The 23,722-nt window shown below is 39.4% G+C and overlaps 1 protein-coding gene across 4 annotated transcripts in view; it reads left to right on the top strand.

The window, feature by feature from the left end:
• SEC22C (SEC22 homolog C, vesicle trafficking protein) overlaps nucleotides 1-23,722 on the top strand; it is a 34,444-nt gene that overhangs the window by 4,499 nt on the left and 6,223 nt on the right. For 3 of the 4 annotated variants that reach the window (XM_074946402.1, XM_074946403.1, XM_074946400.1), the window contains exons 2-6: nucleotides 7,878-8,087; nucleotides 10,319-10,482; nucleotides 12,920-13,099; nucleotides 19,939-20,057; nucleotides 20,744-20,809. In XM_074946402.1, coding sequence (XP_074802503.1) covers nucleotides 7,906-8,087; nucleotides 10,319-10,482; nucleotides 12,920-13,099; nucleotides 19,939-20,057; nucleotides 20,744-20,809 — 711 coding nt within the window. In that variant the 5' untranslated portion in view covers nucleotides 7,878-7,905. Of the gene's footprint in view, nucleotides 1-6,192; nucleotides 6,212-7,877; nucleotides 8,088-10,318; nucleotides 10,483-12,919; nucleotides 13,100-19,938; nucleotides 20,058-20,743; nucleotides 20,810-23,722 lie in introns of those variants that run through there. The other variant, XM_074946404.1, reaches the window with a different exon arrangement.

Genomic DNA, 23,722 nt, shown 5'->3' with positions numbered 1-23,722 from the left:
AGCTTTTCCATAGGTAAAAGGTGTCTCAAATGAGCAATGAGAAGGAGAACAGATACTCGAGTCAGGACACTCCTGCTTCCTGAGTGCTACCAACCATCCCATTCTGACTAAACAAAGACAAACTTTTTCAACAGTAGAGGAATTTTTTGCTTAAAAGGACACCCAGGCAGCTTTCTGCATCTGTGCTCAGAATCTTTTGGGTGGATACATTTTCTAAATTGCAAAATATGAAAAAAATGTAATGGAAAATGTCTGGCCTGTCTTATAAATAGGAGGTCTAATTTACGCATGAAGGGGGTGCAATAATACTACAGTAAATGTCTAATTCAGTCATACACAATACACTGACTAGTCTTTACATGAGCCTTAGGTTAAAAAGCATATCCTTGGAATGTTGTTAGATGTACAAGTGTATTTCATTCATGTTGAAATTTGACGTACCTTGTTTGTTATGTAAGTTCCCATCTACTCTGTTGAAACGTCCCTTTAAAAAAAGTTTGTGAAGTTATGTCCAGTCTACACTAGTAGTATAGCTGGACTGGCAAAATATTTTTTATTAAATGTGTTTCAGTAGATTGTGTGGGGGCTATAAATTAAAATACTGTGAGCACGTTATTGCTTTCTTAATTTTGAGCACCAAAATGTATGATAGGTGTTTAACAGAAACAGTAATGACATCTTTCAGAGTAGCAGCTGTGTTAGTCTGTATTCGCAAAAAGAAAAGGAGTACCTGTGGCATCTTAGAGACTAACAAATTTGTTTGAGAATAAGCTTTCGTGAGCTACAACTCACTTCATCGGATGCATGTAGTGGAAAATACAGTGGGGAGATTTATATACACACAGAACATGAAACAATGGATGTTACCATACACACTGTAACAAGAGTGATCAGGTAAGGTGAGCTATTACTAGCGGGTGGGGGGGGGGAACCTTTTGTAGTGATAATCAAGGTGGGCCATTTCCAGCAGTTGACAAGAACATCTGAGGAACAGTGCCGGGGGGGGGGGGGGGGATAAACATGGGGAAATAGTTTTACTTTGTGTAATGACCCATCCACTCCCAGTCTTTATTAAAGCCTAAGTTAATTGTATGCAGTTTGCAAATTAATTCCAATTCAGCAGTCTCTTGTTGGATGACATCGTCCCTGGCACAAATATGTTGTATTACCAGGCTTCAATTTCGCAACTGGATCTTTGAATGTAGTTGGCTTCAGTGAGGCTCTGCATATGTGCAAGGGTCTGCTACACAGATCCAACTGCTGGATTGGGGCCTAAATTCAGACAAGTGATCATAGACAGAAAAGGGGACTGGAGAAGAAGAGAGGTAGACAAGGGTTAGAGTAATAAGATCGTGCATTTACTCAGGCAAGTACACATCCTGATGAATCCATTAATCTCTCTTAAGAACTAACTTTATCATGACACCTGCAAGTAAATACATGCCATAATAATTTAAACAAGCAGAAAGGAGGTGGCTTGGGAAACAGGTTTTTGGAAGGCATTCTGTGCCTGTGGGGCAGCATGGAATGAACAAAGGTGAAAGTGAGCAGAAAAACGAATGGGGTGTGAGGCTGGTTTTGTGGGCAGAGTAGATGGAGAGAGCCTGCTTAATTTGCAGCCTTGTTTGGTGATGTAGGTGCATCTAAGTGTTTCAGTGTCTTGATGACAAGCTGTTGCCTCTCTGTGTATGGAACAAACTTGTGAGTTAAATCTTAAGGTTTGCCCTGTATCTTATGGGGTGACATTAGCGCTAACCTCTAATCCAGGCCCAAGCAGACTTCTAACAAAACCCCAAATCAATCAAGAATACGTAAGTCTCTCTCTTCTGCTCATGAATAGATGCTTTTAAAAGTTGTACACGATTCCTTAGAAAATGATGAAAAGTGGTTCATTCTAGGTAATGTAGCTGTCCATGTTCTCAGTATCCATACACATGTCTAATCCCTTTTTGAATCCTAATATCTTGGCAACACTGATTTATTGAGGCAAAGAGATCTACAGGTTAATTATGTGATGTGTTAAAAGGGTTTTTGTTTTAAATTTGTTGCCTTTCCATTTAATTGAATGTCCCCTTGCTCTTCTATTACAAGAGGGTAAGTAGAAGCGTCCAATGTACCTCATCTATATCATTCATTGTTTTATATAGATCTGAAACAGTTTTAGATAAATTCATCTTAATCTGTTAGGAATAGCACCCAGTAACTGAGAGAATTTTGCAGTTTTGAGGAGCTGATCTCAGTTGAAAGTTAACCATGCTAATATTTATACTTCTTCTGAACCAACAAACTTTTTTCAGTAGGTTAAAGTCTGGGCGTGTTTGTGCACTGTTTGTTTTAAACATTGATATTATGAGAGCAGATGGAAGGTCAGTGTGATGTTTCACTCTCACGTATCTTGTATTTTGGAGCTTAGTTTGATTTTTTTTTTTTTTTAAAACAAAATCATTTATTTTAAACACAAGCTGTGAGACAAATAGTGTCAAACATTAACTGCTTTAACTTTTTTTACTCTCTATCTTAAAAGCTCAACAGTAACACTTTTGTAGTGTTGTTCAATTTAACAAATGACTATTTTTCTCTTTTTAATGGCATGCAAGCCCTATGTGGTTCTTTCTTTGTTTACTGTGACCAGGGTCCCAGTGGGGACCAGCTGTGGTCACTCAATTAGGGTGAACTGCAAAGAATGGGGCAGACAAACTCCAAAAAGCTGGTGGATATTCCAATACTTAGATTTACCAAGCCAGCATTAAACAGCTTCTTTTTTACCTTGCTGGTTTCTCAGAAGCCCAACCAACACAGTTCCCTTAAAGTGATCCAGCCTCAGGCCTCCATCCAGGTACCTAAGTCAAATATGATGATTTCTGAAAATCTTATTTCATCATATTAAAAAAAAAGGTTCTACCAATCCCAAAGTATTGGACGCATTACCTCCCAGGTTATTGAATATTCAAGATTTTACCCAGATACACGCGGCAGCCAATTCTTATGAACTAAACTAAAATTTATTAAAAAACAAAAGGGTATGGTTAAAAGATCAATATACATACAGATATGAGTTCAATCCATTGAGGTTCAGGTTCCTAGCAGAGATGGTGAACTTTGTAGTTGCAAAGAGTTCCTTTAGAATTCAGTTCATAGGTTATAGTCTAACGTCCAAATATCATATTCAAGATGTACCAGCATAACTGGAACCTCACTCTTGCGACTCAGACTTCCCCTGATGAAGCTTAAGCAGATCTGAGATAACAGAATCAGGACCAACGGGTCTTTTTATACAGTGTTCTAGCATCCACTAGACTATGCAGACCAGGTTAGTAAACAATAGGCTTTTGATGTAACCTTTTGTTTAAACACCACCAGTAATTAGTTACACAAATTAACACAGGCAAAAAGAACAGGAGGACTTGTGGCACCTTAGAGACTAACAAATTTATTTGAGCATAAGCTTTGGTGAGCTACAGCTCACTTCATCAGATGCATTCAGTGGAAAATACAGTGGAGAGATTTCTATACATAGAGAACATGAAACAATGGGTGTTACCATACACACTGTAATGAGAGTGATCACTTAAGGTGAGATATTACCAGCAGGAGAGTGGGGCGGGGGGGGGGGAAACCTTTTGTAGTGATAATCAAGGTGGGCCATTTCCAGCTGTTGACAAGAACGTCTGAGGAACAGTGGGGAGTGGAGGGGGAATAAACATGGGGAAATAGTTTTACTTTGTGTAATGACCCATCCACTCCCAGTCTCTATTCAAGCCTAAGTTAATTGTATCCAGTTTGCAAATTAGTTCCAATTCAGCAGTCTCTTGTTGGAGTCTGTTTTTGAAGTTTTTTGTTGAAGAATTGCCACTTTTAGGTCTGTAATCGAGTGACCAAAGAGATTGAAGTGTTCTCTGACTGGTTTTTGAATATTATAATTCTTGACGTCTGATTTGTGTCCATTTATTTTTTTACGTAGAGACTGTCCAGTTTGACCAATGTACATGGCAGAGGGGCATTGCTGGCACATGATGGCATATATCACATTGGTAGATGTGCAGGTGAACGAGCCTCTGATAGTGTGGCTGATGTCATTAGGCCCTATGATGGTGTCCCCTGAATAGATATGTGGGCACAGTTGGCAACGGGCTTTGTTGCAAGGATAGGTTCCTGGGTTAGTGGTTCTGTTGTGTGGTGTGTGGTTGCTGGTGAGTATTTGTTTCAGGTTGGGGGGGCTGTCTGTAAGCAAGGACTGGCCTGTCTCCCAAGATCTGTGAGAGTGATGGGTCGTCCTTTAGGATAGGTTGTAGATTCTTGATGATGCGTTGGAGAGGTTTTAGTTGGGGGCTGAAGGTGATGGCTAGTGGCATTCTGTTGTTTTCTTTCTTGGGCCTGTCCTGTAGTAGGTGACTTCTGGGTACTCTTCTGGCTCTGTCAATCTGTTTCTTCACTTCAGCTGGTGGGTATTGTAGTTGTAAGAATGCTTGATAGAGATCTTGTAGGTGTTTGTCTCTGTCTGAGGGGTTGGAGCAAATGCGGTTGTATCGTAGAGCTTGGCTGTAGACAATGGATCGTGTGGTGTGGTCTGGATGAAACTGTTTCTACATGTTTATTCTCTCCCCCCCCCCCCCCCCCCGCACTGTTCCTCAGATGTTCTTGTCAACTGCTGGAAATGGCCCACCTTGATTATCACTACAAAAGGTTCCCTCCCCCTCCCCCGCTCTCCTGCTGGTAATATCTCATCTTAAGTGATCACTCTAGTTACAGTGTGTACGGTAACACCCATTGTTTCATGTTCTCTGTGTATAGAAATCTCCCCACTGTATTTTCCACTGAATGCATCCGATGAAGTGAGCAGTAGCTCACGAAAGCTTATGCTCAAATAAATTGGTTAGTCTCTAAGGTGCCAGAAGTACTCCTTTTCTTTTTGCGAATACAGACTAACACGGCTGCTACTCTGAAACCTAAAATTAACATACGGCAATTTATCCATTAGGCAGTCTATCACAAACTTCAAAGAGACATATAGACAATGACATTATTTTACCAAAGATTCATATAAATGTTAATATTCCATTTTGATCTCTGAATCAATAGTTACAGTGACAGACAGGAACTGTCCGGATTACACGGGTAGCATCTAAGATACACACAATATTACCTCCAACTTCTAACAACATAGGTTTGCATTTCAAAGTTCTAGCCTATTTAGCATGCAGTGGTCCTAATTAACATTTCTAACATGTCTTTAAAGGTCGGCTTTGCGTCATTCAGCTTGCAAGCTGTTTAACACTTTCTGGTCATGAGTTATAAGGTTTGCTGCAATTCTATGGCAGTGGTAGTAACAATGGTTTGCATGGTTATATTTTAATTAGGTAACATCATAACTTCATAGTTCTGATACATATAATCATATCACAAACGCCAGCAGTATTCTAAGAATGGAGGATTTGCTCCCTCTGGTTGTCTAGTTTCATAACAACAAAAAAAGTTGAATTATGTGTAATTGGGTTGCTTACTCTTTTTTGATATTGTGGCCAGTTCGCATGCCAAACCCCATAGTTATACAGTGTAATTCTGACTATGATTGAGAGTTTATTGCCCTCTCCACATTAACTGCTTTTGCCTACGATGCTGAGTAATTTTTTTTAATATGAATTGGATGGAGAAAATACCTTTTAAGTTCTCTGAATTTTGTCTTTTTTTTTTTCTTCCTACTGTAAAACAAAGTTTAAATACAATTTGGGCATTAGATGTACTTTACATCATATATACAATTCTGATTTCACACTAGATGATCCTTATGTCTAGGAACACTAATATCCATTGACTAGAAGGAGTACTGCAGAAAGGGATCTGGGCATCATAGTGGATCACAAGCTAAATATGAGTGAACAATGTTTCTTTTTCTTTCTTTGCAACAGTGGTACGCTCTGGGATGTATTAGCAGGAATGTTGGAAGCAAGACAAAAGAAGTTTATTTTTCGTCTCTACTCTGCATTGATTAGGCCTCAACTGGAATGTTGTGTCCATTTCAGGAAAGATGTCGACAAATTGGAGAAAGTCCAGAGAAGAGTAACTAAAATGTTTGAAGGTCTGGAAAACATGACCTCTCAAGGTCCCTTCCAGTCCTGTGATTCTATTGTACAAAGCATTTGTCCTGAAGCAAACTAATTTTACTAGGCAAGCATACCTCCTAGAATATTGAAGTATGCTGATCAGCTCACTGGTAAGCTTTTTCACATGATCCATTGAGTTCTCTATTTCTGAGATGATGTGTAAGTTGATGCCTTAGTCTTCTAGCATTTTGCTGCTGAACTCTCGTGGTACATTTTTGAGGGACATATCTGCTGTGCTTCTTGAATGTACCAGATAGCACTTGACACTTAATTGGCTTCCATGGGATATTAAGTGGCCTGCTAAGGAAGAATCATAGAACTGGAAGGGACCTCGAAAGGTCATCTAGTCCAGTCCCCTGCACTCAGGGCAGGACTAAGTATTATCTAGACAATCCCTGACAGGTGTTTGTCCAGCCTGCTCTTAAAAATTCCCAATGATGGCGTTTCCAGAACCTCCCTAGACAATTCATTCCAGTGCTTAACCACCCTGACAGGAAGTTTTCCCTAATGTCCAACCTAAACTGCCCTTGCTGCAATTTAAGCCCATTGCTTCTTGTCCTATCCTCGGAGGTTAAGAAGAACAATTTTTCTTCCACTTACTTGTAACAACCTTTTTATGTACTTGAAAACTGTTACCATGTCTCCTCTCACTCTTTTCTTCTCCAGACTAAACAAACCCAACTTTTTCAATCTTCCCTCATAGGTCATGTTTTCTAGACCTTTCGTTATTTTTGTTGCTCTTCTCTGGACTTTCTCCGATTTGTCCGCATCTTTGCTGAAATGTGGCACCCAGAACTGCACAGTACTCCAGTTTAGGCCTAATCAGTGTGGAGTAGAGTAGAAGAATTACTTCTCGTGTCTTGGTTACAATACTCCTGCTAATACATCCCAGAATGATGTTTGCTTTTTTTGCAACAGTGTTACAGTGTTGACTCATATTTAGGTTGTGGTCCACTATGATCCCCAGATCCCTTTCCACAAGAAGAATTAGGATTGTCCTCTTTTGATTTTTATATAATATATAAAAAAAAGTCTTGAAAGTTTTTGGACAAAAAAATTTATTTCTTGTTTGTTTTTACATTAGGAATTTAGGACTTGTCTGTGACAGTAAGAATATGTCTGCAGTACAGATTGAGGTGTTAAGTTAGCTTGTGTGAGTAATAGCAGCAAAGATGTGGCAGCATGGACCCTGGCCAGGGATAGCAACCCAAGTATGTACTTACAATCCCTGGCGGGCTGGTACTGAGTTGGCTAGCCTGTGCTGAAGCTCGAAGCACCATGTCCTCACTACTACTGTTACTTGCACCAGCTAGATTAAAGCTAGCATGGTTATGTCTAGCTGCACTGCAAACACACCATCATTTGGGGTGTAGATGTACCGTTTGATGACTGACAGGAGGACTAGTAGAAATGACAACTAGTCAGTGTGAGTTAGATGTCCAAGTGCTATTTTTGTCTTTCAAAATCTCTTCCAGTGTTCCTGATATTTCTAAAGTAAAATGCTATCGGGAAGAAATTGGTGAATTCTTTCAGGGAGAGAACATTTTCTGGTCATTATTATACATCAGCAAGAAGCAGAAAAAGGGACAGTTCTAATTTAAAAAAGCAAAAAAACCTCACATTTCTTGATCATCTTTAAAAGATGATGGCAGTACAAGAAGTATTGTTGAGAAGCAGCAATGAAAGAGTTAAATCTGTGCTTTATCACAATATATCCTTGCATAGTAGCTTATTATGTAAATGGATGCAATCTTAATTTAATACATTTATTTCCAGGTTGTCCTCATGAATACTCTTGTGGAGGATGTCCATGATCCTCTTTGCTTGTGTGGTGAGAGTGAGGGACGGACTTCCACTTTCAGCCTCCACGGATTTTCATCTCAACCAGGACTTTCTGGAATGCAGGAAGAGACTAAAGGCATTATCCTTAATTCTGGCACAGTATCCTGATCGAGGCACAGCAACAGGACGTGGCTTCAGCATACAGTAAGCTACCACGTTCATTTGGTCTTAATTTCACAGAATTGTTTATCCTGCTGGGATTAATTTAACTTCAAGGGTTGGCTATCATATTTATTGGGTTTTTTTCATCCTATAATATAACTGCAACTTGAACATGTGCTACAGATATAACATGAACTTTCGGTATTATGTGAAAATGAGTGTTTGCATTATCATGTTGTTATATAAACTTTACTACTAATTTCCTCCTGCTATCATTTTGCTTCCAACCTGCATCTCTTCTCCTCTCCCCCTCCTTCATGTTGGTGTTCCCACTTCTTTATGGGAATGAAACTCTTTCTGTTTTAAGCATTTCTAAAACAGCCACCACTGTAATAACATCTAGATGAGTTTTCTCCCTCTCAAGTTCCTCATTCGCAGTCATGTCAGTTGTATTACCTTTAAATTGTACATTTAAAAAGGTAATCTTGTCAAGACAAATATAATATTTATAATAAAAATAATCCTACCAGAGTATACTCTTTAAATTAGATTTTTAAAACGGTTTTAATAGGCTCTTCAGCTTTTTTTTTTCTCATTCCACTTAGCTTGATCTGCAAGACTACTCAGGCCTGTTGATAATCAAAATTCCCTTCCTATTGAATCACGGGAAGCTACTTTTTTCTTAGGCTTAAGAACCAGTCCAGGTCATTCATGAATGAAAGTTAGCATCTGGTGGTGGTTTGGTCTCGATACAGGACAGAACTCAGAGGACAGGAGAGCCCCCTTCATTGTGTCTGACCCATGTGAGCCACCCAGACTGGTGAATGCCCATGTCTGAGAAATAATACTTCAAGGATCCTAGTCTTGACCACATATTGCAAAGTTCCTTTTCTCTGTTCTGTAGCCCATATGTTGTTCTCTTGGTTTACTTAATGATCAATATTTCTTTTTTCACCACACTTCCTCCATTGGAACAATCTTTGTGTGCCCATCTCCTTTAGGCACATATGAAAATCTCACTCCATGTGTCTGAATTTTAAATTGCTACCAACGTTCCTGGATGAGACTTGTGATTATCCAGTATTCTGATTTGCACCACAGCCTTGCAATTCCTACCTAACACAGCAAGAGTGATATGATGAAAATTCACTTCTTTAAAATAGTGCCAGTTGTTTTATGCACGAACGTGGGTGCTTCCTAGGATCAGAAATCACGCCGTGAACAGGGCCATTTGGCTCAGACTTACAACAATGGGTTTTCAATGGGAGTCTCGCACAACTTCCTTAACCATGTCTGAAAATCCTACTTGTGAGAGAAGAACTGGGGAGACTCCTTGCAATAGGATCCCATAACCCCTCCAGATAAATATGCCATGACACACACACTGGCTGCAGTTAGATATCTAGCAGTTTAATAAGACCCGTAGAACAACAAAAATTCCCCTGCCAGGCGCAAGAAATGTTGTCTCACAAAACTTAAATTGTAGATTGTTGGGTCTTAAAAATTATGGACAAGAAATTGAGGAACCAGTTTTACGGGAAAATCCTTTCTCGTTTAGTGCACAGCGGCTTATTCTCTAAAACCTATAGACTTAACATCTGCTTCCATTTCTAGAAAAAGCATAGCTTTAATTTGTAAGAAAAATATAAATCTCACGCTCTGGATATTTGCAAAAGGGAATATTAATGCATTGTTTAATTTTGTATACTCTAAATTGATTGGATTTTATTTCTTAAGTGATCAGAGCTCACATCTGAGACTGCATTCCTGGTTAGAGATTGTAAGGGCTGGTTACTGGAGACCTGAGCTATAAGTGATTGTATGTATGTGTATAATTATTTTTGTGGCATGGAGCGGGGGGGTGGGGCTATGAACTTAGATTGAATCACGAATTGAGAAAGGAAAGATTAGAGTTTTAGTTGGTTTTCCTTCAAATCCAGTGTTACAAGGCATGAATGTCATGTTATGTTTAATCTTCAGCATTGTCAGCTGAAGGTGATAGCTTTAGATCTAGTACCCTTTGTAGAGAAGGGACCATAAACAGGTAATGGGGATAAAAGGATATGAACAAATAGCTGCTGTATACAGAGATTGGTATGTTTTCTTTAAATAGAACTACAACTGGGATGAAAACCAGATATTTTTTTCAGTACTCTTTCCCAACTAATGCAGCCAAGATAAAAATATTTTTGAGACCGTACAGTCTAATGCTGATGTCCAGCATAACTCTTCTACCTCTTAACTGTGATTTAAAATGGATGTTTTCTTTTCAGTTTTCATTCTTCTGGGGACATCACCTGCATGGGGATCTGCACCAGCAGTTGCCCAACCGTCATGGCATTTTGTTTCCTGGAGGAGCTCCAGTGGAAATTTTCTGCTTCATATGACTCTACGAGCATAAGCTTGGCTACCAGACCCTATGCTTTTCTTGAATTTGGTTTGTAGATTTACTCTTTTAATGTTAGAATCCTTTGTACAGAGCATCATATCTGAAATAATTAAACTAGCAGACAGGTTGGTAATGACAAGGAGCCATGCCAATTCCTGGTCATACAAGGTGGCTTTATGTGGCAGGAAAATGGTGTACGAAAAACATTCATATAATAATATCAAACTGTATATTTATTATTGTGGTATTTCTTAGGAGTCTTAGTTATAGACCTGGGCCCTGTTGTGCTAGGTGCTGTTCAAAAACAGAACAAAAAGACAGTCCCTGCCCCAAACAGTTTACAATCTAAGTATAATGACAGGTTTCAGAGTAACAGCCGTGTTAATCTGTATTTGCAAAGAGAAAAGGAGTACTTGTGGCACCTTAGAGACTAACCAATTTATTTGAGCATAAGCTTTCGTGAGCTACAGCTCACTTCATCTGATGCATACTGTGGAAAGTGTAGAAGAAGATCTTTTTATACACACAAAGCATGAAAAAATACCTCCCCCCACCCCACTCTCCTGCTGGTAATAGCTTATCTAAAGAGTGATCACTCTTTAGATAAGCTATTACCAGCAGGAGAGTGGGGTGGGGGGAGGTATTTTTTCATGCTTTGTGTGTATAAAAAGATCTTCTTCTACACTTTCCACAGTATGCATCAGATGAAGTGAGCTGTAGCTCACGAAAGCTTATGCTCAAATAAATTGGTTAGTCTCTAAGGTGCCACAAGTACTCCTTTTCTTTTTTGCGAATCTAAGTATAAGACAAGATTGTGAAAAAGACCATGTGAACAGCACAGAAAACCGTGAGATCAGATCAGCGTGGTAGACAGTTTCACTTCCTACATAGCTTAGGTTCATGTAGCACTTCGTGATCATACAGGGAGTCCTCTCTCACCTGTGATTCCTGACATAAATAAATGGCTTTTTTTTTTTTTCCACCTACCAACTGGGGCCCCTTGTGAATATCACATCTCGGGGAAAAATATGACTAGCTCTGTAGGATTAGTTCCATTAGTGAGATATCTATAACCCATTTCACCACCCTACCCCTCCCAGGGTAATACACTAACATCCAGCTCTGAACAAGACATTTCAGATCCTGCTTAGAAGAAAGAGATGCTTATCGGGAAACTACAGTATGCAGCAGTTCTTGCATTATGCGTGAATTGACTGCCAGCCACATTCTAATTTCTTCATAAATCTGTGTTGAAATTTGCGTTCTGTTTCTCCTGCAGTTTGGCTAGGGATTTCTAGCTTATTTTAATCATACATTGGCCACGTACTAAGAAAACAAGATGCAGAAGTTTGGGTTCCTTGCATTTTTTCATTTTCAGTATGATGTTTCCCTCTCCTCTTACGCTGTTGCATGGTCTTTTATATGTTCTCTTAGATCTAAGTTGCACTGAATAAATTGCAAGATCTGAACTATTGCCTTAGTAGTTATTGATCTTTGTAACTGTTTAACTCTTGGCATATTGCAGCATTAATATGATCCCCGTAGTTGTTGCTTGAAATCCCCTATCCTTGCCTGATGCTGTCTGTGTACTGTGGGTCATAAAGCACTCTGTAGTCTTGCTGTTCAGTAGGAGCTGCCATCAACCTAAATGATACATTGTAAGTTACTGTTTGGATGGATTGCCTTTTAAGTTAGGATTTTTTTTTTTTACTTCACTTAAAAAAACAGATCTCTTTATAAATATGCTTCTACATTTAATTTGCTTCATTACTCATGATTATTATAAAAAATAATGTAGCAAAACCTCCACCCTTCATAGCATAGAGATAAGCAAGTAAGCTAGGCTAGAGAACAATTAGCAATATCCGTAATGGGGATCTCTGACTCTGGAGATGTGGATGATTGTTACTGAGATGCTGCTGTAGGTTGTAGTTTTAGTGGTCTGCAACTTGACTCAAACCTGTGGAGAGGGATATTTTTGTATGAGAACGTGGTTATAAAATCTAACTATGGAATATTTGTCTGAGTCATTTGTAGTACAAGTCTCAGGAAAATCCCTGGGCATCCTGGTCTGAGAAGTTGTTGCTGCTAGTGCACTTTGAGTAGTAGGTCCCATCTTGCACTGTAAAACTAAAATCCCTGGCACTGTTAAAATACAATTCTGTCTTGCGGAGTAGATGGGACCTAACAGCATTCAAGGCTTCATTGTGATTTATAGACCTTGCTAAACCATGGTTAGGTCATCTTTACTACGCAGAGTAAAGCTGTGTTTTAAGCATATCTGGGATGGCGAGTGTGTGCGTTACAGCATCCAGAAGTGTGATAGGTACTTTACACAACAAATAGAAAGCAAAGACTTTGATCCAGATAGTAAATAATATTTTAGATATGTTTAAAAAAAATAGGATAGGAAGGTCCGGGATATCAGTTAGCTCATTAACAATCCAGTGTTTTAATTAAAATATTTCTTGATACCCTCTTATAGATAATATTATTCAGAAAGTGAAATACCATTTCAACTACACAAGCTGCTCTCAAATGAAGAACCGCCTGGAGAAAATTCAGGAAGAGCTGAAGTTCCATCCTCCTGTGCTTCTGAAACTAGAGGATACAGAGCTGATGAATGGGATGATTAACGGGCACACAGAAGTGCACATGGGGTCTGGTAAGTTATTGGTATGCAAAGTTTTTTAATGTCAACAATACAGATTTCTTCTGATAACTACTTCTTAACCTATGGTGAATAGTTAAAAATTCCAGTTGTGTTTTTCTGAAATGAGAAACCCATGTTAACATATATAAACCTCAGACAAATAATTCTTGTTCAAGCCTACCTTTTTCATCATGATGAAGAGGACATAAACCCTTGTGTTATGGCAGATACATAAAGAAACTAATGAAGTACTTATAGTAGTTCATCTTTAACCATCAATCATTTTCTCTGTGGAAGTTCGTTATAACTGGAATTACGAATTGCACATTCCCCTGCATTTAAGCAAGTTGAGGCTTTAATTTTCTTTAAGAGAAAGAGCTTCCTTATATCATGTGTTCCATAAACAAAGACCCAAAATATACTTCCAGCCTAGAAGATTTATTTTGGCTTAAGGAAGAAAATGATTCAAAGAATAAATATCTCTGAGATTGCAGGGTGATGTCTCGCTTAAGATTATCCATCTTGAATTGTTTCACAACATTTCACCTCTTCCCCAGTAGCCAGGCAAGATAACTGATTACATTTAAAGTTGCTGTACATAAAAACCAGAATTAAACCTGTCTTACAGTTATGATAAACATCTACATAAATATCGAGAGGTTTCACATAGCTAATATTGTATAACAAACACTGAAAAACAAATAGATACTTTTTAAAGTATCATCTTACTATGCGAAAACTCAGAACACAGCTTGACTTGCCTATTTCAGGATGAATCTGTAGGGCTAACAAAAATCCCATTGTTTTGTTTATAAACCAAACAGGTTTGATTGGCAAGTTATATTAGTGATCAATTTTCAGAACCACATGTGAAGGGACAATATCTTACGACCTGACAGGCTTAGAAATACTTTAAACTAGTACAGATGGTTTCAAGACCAGAAAATATTTCCAAGCTATACCTGAACAAATGATAAGAACTAAATATTCAGTTCTCATAACCTCAGTATTCTTTATTACTTTCTTCCATTTTTCATCTAGGTTTGTGCCTCTGGCTCTTTTCAGTGGTCTAACCCAGGTGCTCATGCATGTTGTTTCATCCTTATTGTAAGAACCATTTTCAGCCTCATCTGTCTACCACTGCTTGACTCAGCTTTTCTGGCTTTTTGTCAGTATCTCAGTCTTTCATTTTCTGTCATTAACAGAAGCAGTGACTGAATCCCATTCTACTGCCTCCAAAATTTGTTTGTTTTATCTTAGAAAGAAACAAAGGCTTTATCTACACTACAACTATACTAGTCAGGAAACTTGGTTACAACACAAAGCCCTTGTTAAACCCTGGATTTGTGCTGGAAATGGCCCACCTTGATTATCATACACATTGTAAGGAGAGTGGTCACTTTACATAAGCTATTACCAGCAGGAGAGTGGGGTGGGGGGAGAGAAAACCTTTTGTGGTGATAAACACCCATTTTTTCATGATTTGTGTGTATAAAAACAAACATCTTCTGTATTTTCCACAGTATGCATCAGATGAAGTGAGCTGTAGCTCACGAAAGCTTATGCTTAAATAAATTGGTTAGTCTCTAAGGTGCCACAAGTACTCCTTTTCTTTTTGCGAATACAGACTAACACGGCTGTTACTCTGAAACACAAAGCCAGGGGATCTGATTACAATAAGGTTGAAAGATATAGTATAAGACAAGATCTAATCATGTCCTCGTAAACAGGTAAAAACATGTACTGTCCAAGGTTTTAGTCCTGTCAGAGGGAGGTGGTTATCTACACTTTGTAACCATGTTGTGACCAGATCTTCTGATGCCTTATTTCTAATGTTGGAAAGGGGAGTGTAGTCTAGCCATTTACTCCCAATCTGCTCTGGCCAGAGGGAACCCCTTTTGTACCGTGCTAAAGAACAGTGCTTGAACCCAGTTCTTGCTAACAAGGTGCTAGCATTGTTCCCTTGGTCAGTGTGGTCGCCATTGTCTTACTGGAAAGCTTAACTCCTGTCTTGATGGTGTTTATGTAGCTGGTGGAGTTCTGGAAGAAACTGGGCACACAGGAAATGTTGTAAATAGTTGATGTGGAGAGGAGAGAACATTTCCATCTTAGACAGATACTGAAATAGTACTTATGAAATGGAAAAAACATCTTGTCCTAATTAGCATGTTTACCAGACAATTAGTGGTGTTCATTTGGGAAAACACAATGCAGCATCGCTTGTCTCCTGAACAGCTTTACAGGTCATATTTAAAGCATAATTGCATTTTCTTAAGATGAGATCTTAATATAAATGGTTTTCAGATTTAAAATACCTCACTTATTTTTAAATGGAAATGTCTGAGTCTAATTTCATACTGCTAAAGATTGTGCATTGACTTGGAGCTCTCTGTCAGCCTTATTTCTCTGCTTGGCTCCTTGGCAGCCAACTATTTTGTACAATGCCCTGAGGAAATAGACATTACTGTTTGCTGAAAATTCCATTCGATCTCCAGTTAAATAGGCTGAGGGAATCAGTTTGGAAAAATCTTAATTGAAACTTCTACCCATTACTTAGTGAATGGATTTGCAGGATTGTATGTCTCCTCGAGATATGCACAAACTGCTGCTGATAAGCACGGAACAGACTCTCATTCCCCAAGGCCGGGTCCACACAATTTATGTACCGACTTAACTATTTCTGTTATGGGTGTGCTTTTATTTTTCTTTCCCTACTGAAATAGTTACATCAGCACTACCCTTAATGTGGTTGTAGTTATACTGGCGTGGTTTATTCTCTGAAATATGGGAATAAGCCATACCACTGTAATTGGTACAGCTTTTATGAGTGAGTAATGCCTAAGACATATATAGGAATAAAATGAAAACTTTTGTCTTGGGGTATAAAGATCAGTTCCTAGTCAGAAATAAACCAACCCCACATGATCAGGCATAGCAGTCTCCACTCTTTTTCTCCCATGATATTAATGCTTATTGCCTCCTGTATAGAACGTCTAATTTGAAAATTTTCTAAACTAGATTCTTCATCGTATTCAAGTCTCAATATGTTGCCTCCATAGTTTCTCACTGGGGACTGGAAGTTGGTGATATGCTTGCTTCAAGCAGGGAAGAATGACTCTTATATTAGTTACTGACAATTCCTGTTTGTTTTAAAGTGAAACACTGATTGGCTCGGAAGTGAATCTTGGCAACGTATTTATTTGGCGCATGCAGTCCAGTCAAGCCAAGCCACAGCATTCTTATCAACGATGCTCAAGGCACGAAGACCTCCAGGAAGTTGAGTGACTTTGCAGTCCTCAACAATATGTGTCATAGTTTGTGGCTGCCCATACTGACATAGTGGACTGTCTGTAAAATTTCACTGCAGCACAAATTCCATGTCCAGTACGAAACTGGTTGGTTCATAAGGCTCCATTGCCTTCATGGTAAATCAACCCCAGGACAACAATGAGTGGGGTCCGAGACAAGATAATTATTTGTCACTTTCTCTGAGGACCATGGAGCTCACCACATGTCCTCTACCGTAAATCCCTCTCCTGGTAAACTTATCTACAATGGGCAATGTGAGTGCAGACGATCACGTGGTGGATTAAACAATCTTTAATTAACAGTGACTGTGGCATATCGTGCAGTGTTGTCATGACCTTTGCTACGCTTTCCTCTCTGCAAACACTGAGTGAAGCAATATTGCAGAGAACCAGTAACTATGGTAGAGGAGTAGATTTAAGTGTGCCTGAAATAATACGCATGGTGGAATTAAATTGTATGTCAGTCATCTTTGTGTGAGACAAGTAAGCCCATACTGGAGTGCAACACTCTACCGAATAACAGAGTGCCATGGCTGAAGCGTTGTAACTTTTGGGCTTTGGCTCCCCATGTCATTCCAGCCAGTTTTCTGAGCAGGTTTGTGTATTTTGACCTTAGTTGCTGTCTTTATAAAATGGTCGTGATATGTGAGAGTTCTATCCAATGTCATGCCTAGATAGACCAGGTGTGAATCACGCTTTATTTGCTGACCATTGAGAACTATATTCAGCTGTCTGCCCACTTGTTCATGATGTAAGTGGGGAAACACTCAACGCAGTCTGTCTTCCACTTGGTATCAGGCGCAGCCAACGACAATCCGTCATAGCCACCATATCTGCGTTTAGAACACTCTCTCAGGTATGTCAAAGGCATGTGACTGAGTGCCAAGGCATATGTCATCTGCATGAACAAACTTGGCAACTTGAAATCAAGGGATAGCTAAACAAGGGAGGGAGAATCAATGCTCTTTTCTGGAAAATTGTGTCGGGAGGAATATGCACTATTGCTTATTTTAGTAAAACTTAATTCATCAAGAGTAATGTACAGTGAACTGTGTGTGCAGATCATTGAGAAAATAAAACATGCTGGTGCTGCTTATCTGACTAAACACTGTTCAGTGAGTCAATTCGATGTTAAATTTCATTGCTGTTTTTTATTATGCAAAGTCATATTTAAATGACTGAGATACCTACACCATTGATTTCAGTGGAAACTTGTGTCCAGTAATGTTGCATGATGCTGGCTTATTGCATCACAAAATTAATGTGGCTGCTGCCACAGCAGTGTCTGAGATAAAAGCAGGTGTGTGGGTGAGTGCCAGATGAGTTAATTGCGTAGCTAATTATTAGCACTAATTTACACCACTGTATTCAAATAGCATTGAAGCTTTCTGTAAATCCACATTGTCAAGGAAACCTCAATTATAGGACAAGACTTTATTTTAATAAAAAAAGAGTGAGTGAAATTCCTACTTTAAACTGTTCAGTATCACTGTATTAAACAGCTGCTGCATTCCATCCCAGCAGTGGCTGCATTTCACTAAAGAGTGAAATGTGGTGATACACATTTATCTTATAAGGGAGCTCCTGTCCTGGGGAGGCATAATATTTATACTGCATTTTGAGACAGCTAGATTAAAGGTGCTATAAAACATACATAATCGGTTTTTTGCATTCCTATGTTGCTACTAGTGTGTATTTTTGAGGTGGAGTAAGATCACTTCTGGTTCTGAGGCCCTTCCAATAAAGGAATTGCTGCCTCTTAACTCTTTGCTCTTGTGTGTTTGTCTGATATTAACTAAGTTAATATTTAAACTTATTGTTTGTATCGATTTATATAATGCTCAAGTACGTGAATTGGGTATTCTGTGTTTTCATGATTGCAATTCCATCCTCTGCTGTTTTTTATAAATAAGTTTCTAGCCCTTATGGGTGTAAGGAAAACCTTGTCTATTTTGTTTAGTTTTCTTGAAGCTACCATGAGCATAAAATGGTGCTGCACATTATCTTCCCTGCTTGCAGGCTCTTTGCTACCTTAGCAATGCAAAGATGATGGAATCCAGCTGTAACTGCTGAACTGAGACCCGAGCTGGTGGAGAGGAATTCTCAGTTGGCATAAAAGCCAGTGGAGCTACCTCCTGTGCCATCTGCCCCTTTCCCCAGGCATGAATGGTTGGTGAGGGTGCAATGTGGACCTCCTCTATGCTCCACAGTTTGGGGATACCAGCCAGCCACTGGCTATAGCTGGGCTGAGGCCAGAACATCGTAAGAACTGGGGCGACTCCTTGATGACCCGTCTCTTCTTTCTTGTGTCTTGTGGATCTTGGTGTAAGAGAGAATTGGAGCCCAGTATCTGAGGTGTGAATTAGCCTGCTCATCTCAGTGCTGGAGTTCCTTCAGAAGCCTAAGTGCAGCTTAATGTTGGCAGATAAGGTGCTTAAACCATCGATGATGGATGTGGGTACCAGCAGTGCAGCTGTTGTTGAGGGTTTGCTGGGGTCAGGAACTAAAGCTACGTCTACACATCGCACCACTTTTGGTGAAGCTGTGCGGTGCAGAGTGGACACGGTGTGCTTTTCACTGAGGTGAAGGTCTCTGGCAGAGGGCAGGTAGTGTGGAAAGGCTTCGGCTGCTCCCTGCTGCCAGAGCCTTTCACTGCCAGGAGGAAGGACTCTGGAAAGGGGGAGCAGTGGGGAAATGCTGAGCCTTTTCCCTTCTGCTGGTGCCTTTCTCTGCTGCACGGAAAGGCTTCAGCAGCGGAGAGCTACTGGAACCTTTCCATGCTACCTCCTTACTGCTGGAGCCTTTCCCTGCACTGTGAAAGGGCTTCGCAGTGGGACACTACACTGTTAAAAATAGCAGTGTAGGGGAGGCACAGCGTGGGCCAGTAGAGAACATGTCTATGCTGCTATAGATACCCGTGCTGGAAGGCCTATGCACGTATGTACACTACTATGCCTGCAGTGTAGCTGCCCCCTAAGAGTTAAAGCCCCTTTCAGTCCCTATGTGTAAAGTCATCTCTGCCCACAAGGAGCAGCAAAGAGGAGATACTTCCCCTCTCCAGTGTCAAAAGCTGTAACTGCTTCTTGGGTGCAAGAACTGTAAGCCACCTCCCATGACTTCTGGATGCCAAAACCTCCAGCTTTTCTGCTGACAAGGAAGTGAAGTGTCTTCAATACAAAAATCTGTAGCATGCTGACAATTGAAAATTTAGGTGTGGCATAAAATAAGCGACACTTAATATCCAGATACATAATGCAAGTGCTAATGGACTGATCGTATCATTCAGTCCATTAAAAATCACTTCAGTTTATTGGTAGCTGCTGTAGAATGTCCAGGTACCCTGAGAATTCAGCAATGGAGTGCAACAGAAACTGGGCGCCTTGCCACAAAATTTAAAGTCCATCTTGCCAGAGAGTACACAAGGCCTTGAATATGCAACCCATAATTAGACTGAATTTGAGTTTCCTTATGAAAAAGGAATGAAGTAATTGGAATGAATTTTCAATAGTCTTTTTTTTTTTTTTTTTTTTTAATTGTCTGAAGCCCCTACCTACAGAATGCAACCTGTGACTCCTTTGGGGATTCTGTCTCTTGTTCTCAACATCATGTGTGGGGCTTTGAACCTCATTCGAGGAGTTCATCTAGCAGAGTATTCTTTTCAGGTAACCTTTTATTGACTTTTGAGTTGTAGTGTGGGGAAAGGAGAGGAGGATTAGAGTTTTATACAGGTGTCAGATCATCGGTGGCTATTGCACACCATAACTTTTCAAGTTATAATTTGTTTATCCGAAGAGCTTTATTCAGATAAATGAATATACTTCATCCACTCTGATCTGTCAGAGCCTGAATTTTTTGAGCTTCAGGGCATGTTGAAAAATCTTTTTTCCCTGGAGGGAGTGGAGTGATGTAGTTCATTTGAAAGGTGGAGGAGAATCTTTATTTTTGACATCCTGGAAGGATTTTATGTGGGCATATTGTCCCACTTTAAAATGTCTGTTTTGATAAATTGCATGTGTTTCTTCGGATAGTGCACTTTTATATCTTTTAGAAAATATATTGTGGAATCAGCATAAAATACCTCTTTAAAAAAAGTCTAAATCGTTTAGTGTTTTGCAGTTTTTATTTTGTGGCCTAAATTAATCTATACATCTCAATTTCCAGTATTTTGTTCAATGAATATTGATTTAACTCCAGTCTGACTTTGTATTCTGAGATGATGATGGTACCACAGTAGAATGAGAATAAGTACTTCTATAGAATGCACCTATATAAAATGTCAAGCAGTACTTGGCATCAACTAAAACGCAGTAACTCTTAAAAAAAATTCTTCTTTATCTTCCCCAAACAGGAAGACCACGAGGGAACTGGAAATGTAATAGCATTTCTCCTTTCTTTTCTAGCCTGCATTTTTCAGGTATGTTAAATTTAACTATTGTGCTCTGGCACTCTTCCTGCATTTTTCATCTACTGCGCTGCATCTACCAAACATTTGTCGAGTGTGATCAACGTGCAGAATAGGAGACTTTGAAGCACGTTGTCTGTTCGCTGGCTGAAATTCTGTGTTTGGGTGCATACATGACACAGGAGCAAAAATTGCGCATTGGGTAGATGCAGTCTACAAATGGAGCCTTCACACTTCTAACCCATTATGCACCTATTGACTAATCGCTCCTCTCAACCCCTCAGCTGTAAGTTTATCTATCCCTTTCATTGTACAGATATCTCAAGAACTATTCCGGTTTAAAGTAGCCCCCACATAAACCACTAGTTAAATGAAAACTCCCCAAAGTAGCAATAGGTATGTTTTGTGCTATTCCAGCATTGTAGCGTTTTCTTTAAACCACTTGAAAAAGCAGGGCCATATAAACTTCAAAAGCCTTGAGCCATAATTTTAATTATATTAACTAGTTTTAAAACTCTTTCGCACTTTAACATTTTCTAAAGAGAATCCTTAAGATACTGTAGCACAAACCTTGTTTTTCCATTGTTTCCCTGCCATAATATATGAATCACCAAAATTGTTTGTGAATCTGAGACAAATCCAGGGCCTGCTAAGTTTTATTCTAACTCTTTCATTGACTCAGTGCGGCCTTGAATAAATCTCGTAACTTCTCAGCCTTGGTCTTTCTATCTGTAAAATGGCAATTATGCGCTGCAGGGCCCTCTTGGCTCCTACCCCTGTTGTGCTGACAAAGTCACTCGGAGACCCTGGGCTTCAGTAACCACTGGTGCTGTTTATTTACGGGTTGTACTCCCACCATCTTTTCACCATACACTGCTTGGGTTCTAGTGTCTGCACCCAGAAGGAAGAGCTATCCCTCTGCTTCCACTCCCTCGCTGCTCCTCCCCCCCCTTCCTCCGCATCCTTCCTCCCAGCCTTTTATATAGCCCCAGGATAATTGGGTGGGCAGCTGTCTCCCAATTAGTTGCAGGTTTTCTCTAGTCAGCTCCAATTTACTTCCCTTAATAGGGGCTGGCGTGACAGAGGGCTGAGTCAGCAGTTCTTGCCCAGCGCCCTGTCACATGCACATCTGTTTACTTTACAAAATAGCTTTTTTTGTCACCTATCTGCCAGTAAACAATCCTGAGGTCATATATGAAGATCCTTTTGCATTGCAGTCATGTTGGATATTGCAACAGACTCCTAGTCAGTAGGCAAAAGGCATTGCTGATGTTAATGGTGTAACTTACACATCAGCTGTGAGTGGTAAAGTAATGTAAGTTACATTGATCTGGCATTTGATGGAGTGCAAAAATATGTTACGGGCAATTTAATACTACCTGTGGACCAGTTCTGGCATAAACAGGCGCAGCTCACACAAAGATCTGTAACTTACGTTATACACATGACTGCTGAATTTAGCTTAGAGACAAATCTCTGTGGGAGCTGGTCCTGTTTCCAGGCTGTTTTAGCATGAGCTTGGCCCAATATCCAGTCTACTTCTTTAATAGCATGTGCAGCCCTCTTCCTCATTCTTTTAAGGTAGCTGCCAGATAATTATTTCTTCTTGCATTATTTCAAATGGTAACCGAAATCCCCTTCTCCTCTTCTCTGAGAGCTTTGCAAGAATTTGAGTAATCTTTTGTTCGGTATAGTGGAAGAACAAGCATTCATATTTGGCATTCCTTAGAGCTTTTGCATATTCATTTTCCAAATTATGTTCTTGGTTTTCTGATTCACATGGGTATAATGGATGAATGCTCATGTCTAAACAAGCCAACCTACAAATGAACAGCCGTCATCCTGATTTCAGGGTCATGTGGTGCTTGAATTGAGCTCAATTATTTGAGGAACTTGGACTTTGCATAACTGGTAAAATGGACTGAAAATGGACAAAACTACATGCTCTAATTTATTTAAAAATAAGTCTTGAAACTTTAAACTTTAACTGTATTTAAATTCAACATTAGTATTTAGTCTTATCTTTGGACACTAACCTTCATTGCTAAAATAGAGAAATTCTAGCCTATAACAAATTAACATTTCAAATATTAAATGCTTTAAAAACCTTGCTGTTTGACCAGCTCAGCCTTTCTTCAACTGAGTGAGTTACTTTGGACACGCTTTCAAATCTACAGCGGAAAGAGCCGATATATTTATTGTGTATAAAAATGCCACGTTGGTTTCTGCATAATCTGAGGCTTAGTCGGAAGACCAAGTTATGTTCTGTCACTACAGCCACTCAATTCCACTGACTTAAGTGAAGTAGCACGAATGTGAGGGCAGAATTTGACCCTTGTTAAATAGCAATTACAGGTCTGATACAGTGCATCTTTACTGTAAAGTGCCAGATGCGGCTCTGTGATAAATGAGGCTTGGCACAGAGATGACAGTTTCCAAGAGGGATGAAGTAGTATTTCTTCAGGACCTGAGGTCTTGGATTTAGGCTTGTGCATTATTGCCCTTTGAAAACCTGGCCAAATGTAAAATAGCAGAATTGCAATAAGTGTTTGTAATCGGCATAAATATAAAGTTCTAAGTGTGAATACAACTCCGGACCTCTTTCAAAGAACACCTTGCAAAAATGTAAATTAGTGTAGTATCACTTTCAGTATTTCTGTGTGGTGATTAATATGCTAGAAATATATTTAGAAAACTATTTGCCATGTTAGGTTAACCTAGGCTGATGATGAAATGTACCTTTTAATATCTGATTTTGTGTTTTGTCCAATCACAGAATTTCAGAAACTTAGTATTCTGGGCTTAGTCCTTTATTGTACCATATGGCTTCTAGCTTGGCTTGATTCTCTGACTGTGATTGAAGTTTTTTGCCCTTTAAATTCATTGGACTTTTCTGCCAAAATAAGGGGAGAGACAGTTAAGGTG

Source organism: Natator depressus, chromosome 2 (genome assembly GCF_965152275.1).
Source record: "Natator depressus isolate rNatDep1 chromosome 2, rNatDep2.hap1, whole genome shotgun sequence".
NCBI classification, from domain to species: Eukaryota; Metazoa; Chordata; order Testudines; family Cheloniidae; genus Natator; species Natator depressus.
Note: the sequence above shows the minus strand (reverse complement) of the source record. Positions and strands in the feature narration are given on the sequence as shown.